This window comes from Mus caroli, chromosome 3, assembly GCF_900094665.2.
Source record: "Mus caroli chromosome 3, CAROLI_EIJ_v1.1, whole genome shotgun sequence".
Classification (NCBI taxonomy): Eukaryota; Metazoa; Chordata; class Mammalia; order Rodentia; family Muridae; genus Mus; species Mus caroli.
Window position 1 is genome coordinate 79,110,779 of NC_034572.1, and position 7,676 is coordinate 79,118,454.

A 7,676-nucleotide genomic window follows, 5' to 3' on the forward strand; every position below is an offset into this window, starting at 1 on the left:
CTCAGGCCGGATTTCTGCCTCCCCAACCAAAGCAGTCTCAGTTCCCGCGTGATTGGACTGGAGCAGAAGCTGTGTTCCACTCACCAGAAGTCTCAAGATCCTGTGGTGGGTGTTGTGGGTAGCTGGTGGGTGTCAGCTCACCCTGTGCTCTAGCTATCCCGGTGCTGGTCAGGCCGGAAGAGGAAAGTGCTAGTCCTAATAAGTAAAGAGTACAAAGTTTTTACTTTTGTGTTTGTTGTTCAGTCTTTTACAACAGACTTCCAGGAAATTGTTTAAACAATTAGTAGTGATCACTATAGTTTTATAAGTAGCTTTTAGTTAGGCAGTGGTGGTGTATGCCTTTAATCCCAGCACTCAGAGGCAGGTGGATCTCTGAGTCTGAGGCCAGCCTCTTGAGTTCCAAGACAGCCAGGGCTATACGGAAAAAGAAATCCTGCCTGGACAAACAAAAACCAATCAACTAAACAACCGAAAAAGAGCTTTCAGTTATAGGTATATACTCAGATAAACAGCTTTCATAGTTACAGAACTAGCTGTGCCGAGGGGAGGGGCAACCCTGTCCCCGTTGGTTTTAATTGAGTACATATTAGATTGTTGTATTCATGTAGGTTTGAATACACAGGAAGGAAAAGACTCCACCTTCTTGGAGCTTATCTCTGGTAGGAGGAGACAGAACATATTTTTTAATAGACAAATTTTATGACATTTTAGAAGGCAATGAAAGGGATACTAAATAAAATGTCAGGCACGACAGGAGAGATGCTTTATGGACTTTTCTTTAAGAGAAATGAGCAGTCATTGGAGTGTTGAGTGCAGAGTTATTACTGACATGCATTTTAAAAATAACACTCTGGGGCCAGTGCGTAGCTGATAAAAGCATTTGCCATGCAACCGTGATGATCTGAGTTCAGTACTCCAGAATCCACAATGGAAAGAGAGAACTTACTCTGTATGCTTCACTCTGTCTCCCATGTACACCATAGCATGTGTGCACTATGATTCAAGTGTGTGTGTGTGTGTATATCATATGTACATTATGAATAAAGAAACAGCAATAATAATAATAATAAATAAAATTTAAAAAATTAAGTAACACTTTGACTTCTGTGTTGAGAATACATCTCAGAGAAGAAAAAGGAGTGTTCAGTTCTGTGCCGCTTCGTGCCATAGTAAATTGACACTTAGAAGTTTAAAATACAACAACCTTCATATTTCATGATTTTTGTGGGTAGCATGTGAATATGCCATGTTGGGAAGGCTCACCCCTGCTCAGATGTTTCCTGAGTTTAATTAAGATGCTGTCTAGTGCCTCGGCTGGGAGGGTTCTGGGTGGGGGTTGGCTGAGTGCAGCAGTGTTATGTTGGGGGAAAGTCTTAATTCTTTGTTTTGTCCCATTACTTTGAAAGACTTTTCTATTTATATGTAGTCTTTCTCATTAAAGTGGAAGTCTGCTAAATTTCCTAACAGAGCTGATTTGGATTCTGGTAAAGTCAAGTCTGGCAGGTCTTATTAAAACACAGCTTTGGAACTAGCTATTACTTCAGATTCAGTTCTACTGGTTAACTATTATTCTACTGAACTAGCTCAGATTGAAGGATTTCTTAAATACCAGGAGGTGTGAGTCTGTAGGATCATTAAAGCAATTGCCTTCCACTACCAGTAATTCACTTGATGTGATGATCTGATGGGCTAGGGTTGTTGTAACCACACAGATATCTAGAGGCAGACAGATTCTGGATATATTTGGGTGACAAGAACAGTATTTCTGAATATTAGTGTGGGTATTTTAAAAAGAAAAAGTATTCAATGATTACTATAACTGGACTAGATCAAAGGTGAAATATTTCAGTTTTCAACCTATTTGCTTTAGATATTTTAGCATACAGATATAGGTAAAGCAGTGAAATAGCAGTCAATATATTATATATGTGTAATATTGTATTTATATTGCTCCTTTTGTGTTTAGGATGGAGTTGTGGTTGTGGAGACGGGTGGAATCACTAAGGGAAAATAGATGTAGATAGAGGTGACCAGAGAAACTAAGGACTGAAAGGCTCAAGGATTGACTTCTAAGTTCCTTGAACCTAATAAATCAGGGAGGAAGTTGAAGACATTACTGAGCAACCATTGGTGAAGTGATATAAGAAAAAAACCTAGGAGTCAAGGGAAAAAAGAATTATCAAAGTGCAGAGGACATCCAGCAGCTTGCTTTACTGTCAAGTGCTATTAGAAGACTGTTCATTAAATTTGGCAAGGTGTAGATTTTCGGTGAACTTGAAAAGAACATCTTTAACTCCTTCCATGGGTGTTTTGTTCCCAATTCTAAGAAGGGCCAAAGTGTCCACCCTTTGGTCTTTTTTCTTCTTGAGTTTCATGCGTTTAGCAAATTGTATCTTATCTTAAAGTTTGGAGCTGAGACAAAAGGAAGGACCATCTAGAGACTGCCATACCTGGGATCCATCCCATAATCAGCTTCCAAACGCTGACACCATTGCATACACTAGCAAGATTTTGCTGAAAGGACCCAGATAGAGCTCTCTCTTGTGAAACTATGCCAGGGCCTAGCAAACACAGAAGTGGATGCTCACAGTCAGCTATTGGATGGATCACAGGGCCCCCAATGGAGGAGCTAGAGAAAGTANNNAAGGAGCTAAAGGGATCTGCAATCCTATAGGTGGAATAACAATATGAACTAACCAGTACCCCCCAGAGCTCGTGTCTCTAGCTGCATATGAATCAGAAGATGGCCTAGTCGGCCATCAGTGGAAAGAGAGGCCCATTGGACTTGCAAACTTTATATGACTCAGTACAGGGGAACCCCAGGGCCAAGAAGTAAGAGTGGGTGGGTGGGGGAGCATGTGGGGGACTTTTGGGATAGCATTGGAAATCTAAATGAAATAAATACCCAATTAAAAAAAAACTAAAGAAACTCAAAAAAAGAAAAAAGAAAAACAAACAAAACAAAAGAACATCTTTGTTCGAATGATTGGGAGTTCACTTGATTAGAGAGCAAGTGTACACAGCAGCATGGGGTTGCTTGTGCTGAGGATTTAGCTTAGTTGGTATAGTGCTTGCCTAGCATGTATGAAGCCCTGAGTTTGATTTCCCCAGCCCCTCATCATCTGGTCGTGGTGGCACATAACTGTAATCTTCATACTCGAGGGGTGGAGGGAATAAAATCAGAAGTTCAAGGTCTTTCTTGGTTTAATAGCAATCCTGGGATATGTGGACCTGTCTTAGCAGGGACGGGTGTGCTCCTTGTTGAGCTAGGTCATCAGTGGTATTGATTTATTCTGCATATGAGAGAGGTTGTCCATTTTTTATCAGCAGTGGAAACTGTTTGTGGCTAGAAGTTTTTACTTTATGCACTGTTGGCATTCAAGTTTGTTTTATAATCCATGCTTATGTTACAATTACTTCTGAAGGCTGATACAGGTAGTTATTATTTATTTATTTTATCATCTATTTTAGTTATGAGGTGCATGCCCTCATATTTCAAAGTTTATGTAATAGTTTTTGATTTTGAGAGAACACAACACAAAATCCCGGATGGCTACTGGGACTTTAATATACCTTTAAAAATTAGTTCTTGGTTTTTTAATTTACTCTTTTGTTTTTGGTTAAGATGCAGAAAACACACCAGCAGAATTTAGTTCTTTAACTCTGTCGTCGGTGGAAGAATCTTTGGAAGGCACCTCATGTACTCGCAGGAGGGACTCAGGCCTTGGTGAGGAAACAGCCTCTGGCTTAGGAAGCAGTCTGTCTGTAGCTTCTCCAGCGGCGCCTCTGGGTGTCAGCGCTGGGCCAGATGCCATCAGCGAGGTGCTGTGCACTCTTTCTTTGGAAGTCAATAAATCTCAGGAAACAAGAATTGATGGAGGAAACGAGTTGGACAGGAAGGTGACACCATCAGTCCCAGTTTCAAAAAATGTCAACGTGAAGGACATTCTCCGGAGCTTGGTGAATATGCCAGCAGATGGAGTCACAGTGGATCCAGCCCTTCTGCCCCCAGCCTGCCTCGGTGCTCTTGGAGATCTGTCTGTTGACCCACCCGTGCAGTTCAGATCCTTTGACAGGTATGTAAATAGTCCTTCATTTTGGTATGCTTATGTTTGCAAATTGTAAAGGTAAACAGAAATTCAGTATGAAAGTCTATGTTTTGTTCTAATTTATAAAAAATATAAGGGTACTTTTGTTGAGTGTTTGTACAATACTTTTATTTATTAACATTTTATATACCACTGATATTACTTTAGGTATATTTTTAGTATGGCATTAGCACATTGCATGTAAAAATGCCATTTCTTTCCCTCTCTCTCTCCCTCATTCCTCCCCTCCCTCCCTCCCTCTTTTTTTTTTTTTTTGTGGTTACCCCTCAGATATTACTTGAACTTACAATGGCTGTCCATCAGTTCCTTCTACCAATATTGTGTCAGCCTTTATTTAAAACAACAACAACAACAACAACAAAAGGTTGGAATCTAGATACCAGCAGATATAAGACTTCAACAGGTGTCCATGTGTTCTTAACCTGGGAAGTTTGAGAAAGCTAACTACAGAATCTTGTTGATTATGTAGCGCTAAGGGTTTGTGTTTTCTGTCACTGTTGTTGTTGCTGATGTTTTTAATAGATTTGTCTCTTGTCTAACTAACCAGCTTATGTATGTTGCTCAGGATGCTGTCCAAGGCCCTTCAGCGTTGCTAGGCAGGTGCTCTACTACCAGTCTGTCTATTGGTAGTTTACCTGGGTGCTGTCTTCGTATTTTATAAAGTTTTCTTTTGTTCTACTTCTAACATACAGTTATTGAATGAATACTTTTAAAAATTAGTATTTTTATCTGGAAACAAACTTATGTACAGAAAAGTTTTTACTACAAAATTTTTATTTTTCTTGAGATATTAAGTTGTTAATATTATTTAAATACGTTTTAATACATTCTGTTTTTTCTATATAAATATACTCTTATCTTTAAATAAGAAAATTAAAAGTGACATGGTGCTGTCTAAAATTTAAAACACTAAATACATTATCTAAATTTCTTTAAGCCTGTTTACTTATTTTTATTTATTCTTTCATAATTTTTCATGAATATATAATGCACTTTGATCATTCCTGCCTTATTTTCCTCTTCTTGGCATCTAGCTCCCATTCAACCCCTTCTTCCCAGCAAGCAGCCTTCCTACATTGATGGTTTTTGTGCCTCACTGCCTGGATTCATTTATTTAAATTATGTAGGTCTGTGTGTGGATATGTGCCTAAAAGGAATATGTGCCCATGAGTGTCAGGAGCCTGTGGAGGATCCACTGCAGCTGAAGTTCCGAGCCAGCTGACATGGGTGCTGGGAACTGAACTCTGGTGTTCACAGGAGCAGTGCTGTTCACCACCTCTTCAGGTGCTTTCTTCACACACTGCAGAGAATTAGGACTCACTGACAGTCTCAAGTCAATGATCTAGGTTGAGATTATGTCACTCAAGGCTTTGAATCTTCCTTAGTTTCTGTTTATCTAATGTTGCCTTAGAAGTAGATTGACATTAGTACATTTTTGGCAGACATATTACAGAAGCAATAGCTTCTTGCCTCTTGTCCAGTGGCGTACGTATGGTTTTGTATTACTGTGGCTTACTCTGGCCAGTGAATACAGTTGTATGTAACAAATCTCTCTACTGTTATGGAATTTGTGAATAGAGGCTATACAATTCATCACTTTATCAGATTTTCTGTTCATTCATTTGTGGACTTACGGTTTTCTGTTTATTTTATGGCTTCTAATATTAGAGACCTCTACATATTAGATTACATAATAACATATTTTCAGTTAGTTTAGTCCTTGTCCTCTATTTCTCCATCTTTTGTAAATAGTATCTTTTCTAGGCTGGCACCAGATTCAACAGCTCGCAAGATTGTATACCATAGGTGCTTGAACGTCAATGGTAGTACTTTTGACTTGGTCAAGGCTGGGATTATGGGTGTAAGCTACTGTGCCCAGATTAAATTTAACTTAAATTTGTGCTAGTTTTTATAATAAGAAATAGTTGGGTGGCTAAATACTTTAATTGGCTGTCTTATTAATATACTTAAAAAATTTATGAATGACCAAGGTGTTTTATTTTGGCATTTTTCTTTTCAATAATGTTGAAATTAAATCCTTTTTTTCTCAATACCTTAAATGAAATTATGCATTTACTTAGGGATTCCTGCTTAGGTAATGCATTTAAAAAGTTTGTTCAAGTAAAAACCAATAATTTAGGTGGTAGCATTTTTCTGGATATTCTGTGGAACTTAACATGTCTGGTATGCATTTAACATATTATCTGATGGAGTACAAACTGTTCTATCTCTTCCCTCCCCTGTCTTTTTTCTTAGCACGAGACACCTTTTGAAAGACTTTTTTTTGCAGCCATAGGGCAATGGAGTGTCTTTGGGAATTTCAAAGCATCCCTCTGATCATGTATTTATCTCAGGAATGTTGTGCCAGAAATCAGAACTCTCCTCATATCTTAAGAATTATCAACTCCCAAGCAATAGCTGGGAAGTTTAGAGTAACAGCTACGAGTGAGCCCTTGCTGAAAGGCTGCCAGCTCAGTCTCGGTGAAAGGGAAGGTGTTTGTGTTCATTCCCATGCCGAGATTCCTGCTCTTATCTCATTTGAAGATCCTCGCTGGCGATTAATGGATGCCAGGGATTTATCTTGATAAAGTTCAAGGGCTGGTCTGTGTTTTCAACTGAATCCTTAGGGACTAAAGTACTCTGTCAAAAAAGTTTTTTCTTTAGTAAACCATTTTTATGTTAAATTAAACAGCAATGTTAAGGTTTTGAATTCATAATGTTTTGAAATGAAAATTCTGAAACTTGTCTGGAATGTATTATTCCTTTATTGTTGGCTGTTACTAATTAATTTTTGAGAAAATCTTCAAACTCTCCAATTTAAAAAGCTAACAACCAATCAACATGATGTTCACTTGCTGTGAGTGTGACTGTAGAAAGTACTTCCTAGAGAGTCTGTCACAAACGAGCAAATGCTGAGTATTCTAAATGTTCACTAACGTTAGTGAGCTCGTAAAGAAAATCTGTGAGTAAACTGCACTTTAATCTCTGTGTTTTCATTGACATTTAGAAAAGCTGGTGTAGCTGGTTCTCTGCCTTCTGCATTCTTTATGACAAGAAGGGAAATGCTTTAGTTAAAATTGACATCATTCAAACTTCAGATAATTACTTGCTTCTTAAACATTAAGAGAGATTTTGAGTTCATTTTTTAAGTAGAAGTTTAAGGCTTAGGGTATAGCTCAGTGCTCGACCTGGTGCTTAGTCTCTGCAAGATTGTGGGTGGGAATCCCAGCACAAGAGGGAAAACAATGAGTGGGGGAGGCAGGATTAAAAAAGTGGGCTCTATGCTTTTACATCTTTCTTTCTTTTTTAAAAAAGGATGCAAAATCTTTTGTTCTTACCTAGCTAATTCCCACTGAAGCGTGTTAAGTTGAAATTTTTAGGTTCTTTCTTCAAAATGTAGAATGTATTTGCCTAGGTCAGATTTATGTTAACAGGATGAGCATAGTGGGCTAAATATCCCTTCTCCTGAAGGTTTTAGTCTTTACACTGAAACTTACGATAAAGTAATAAAATGAAAACATCCCGGCTGGGTGTGGTGGCGCACGCCTTTAATCCCAGCATTTGGGA

General features: G+C 38.4%; 1 protein-coding gene across 3 annotated transcripts in view; it reads left to right on the plus strand.

Annotated features, from left to right (window-relative positions):
• Lrba (LPS responsive beige-like anchor protein) overlaps nucleotides 1-7,676 on the plus strand; it is a 591,176-nt gene that overhangs the window by 126,280 nt on the left and 457,220 nt on the right. For all 3 annotated transcript variants that reach the window (XM_029475138.1, XM_021158804.2, XM_021158805.2), the window contains exon 30: nucleotides 3,626-4,076. In XM_029475138.1, coding sequence (XP_029330998.1) covers nucleotides 3,626-4,076 — 451 coding nt within the window. The remainder of the gene's footprint in view (nucleotides 1-3,625; nucleotides 4,077-7,676) is intronic.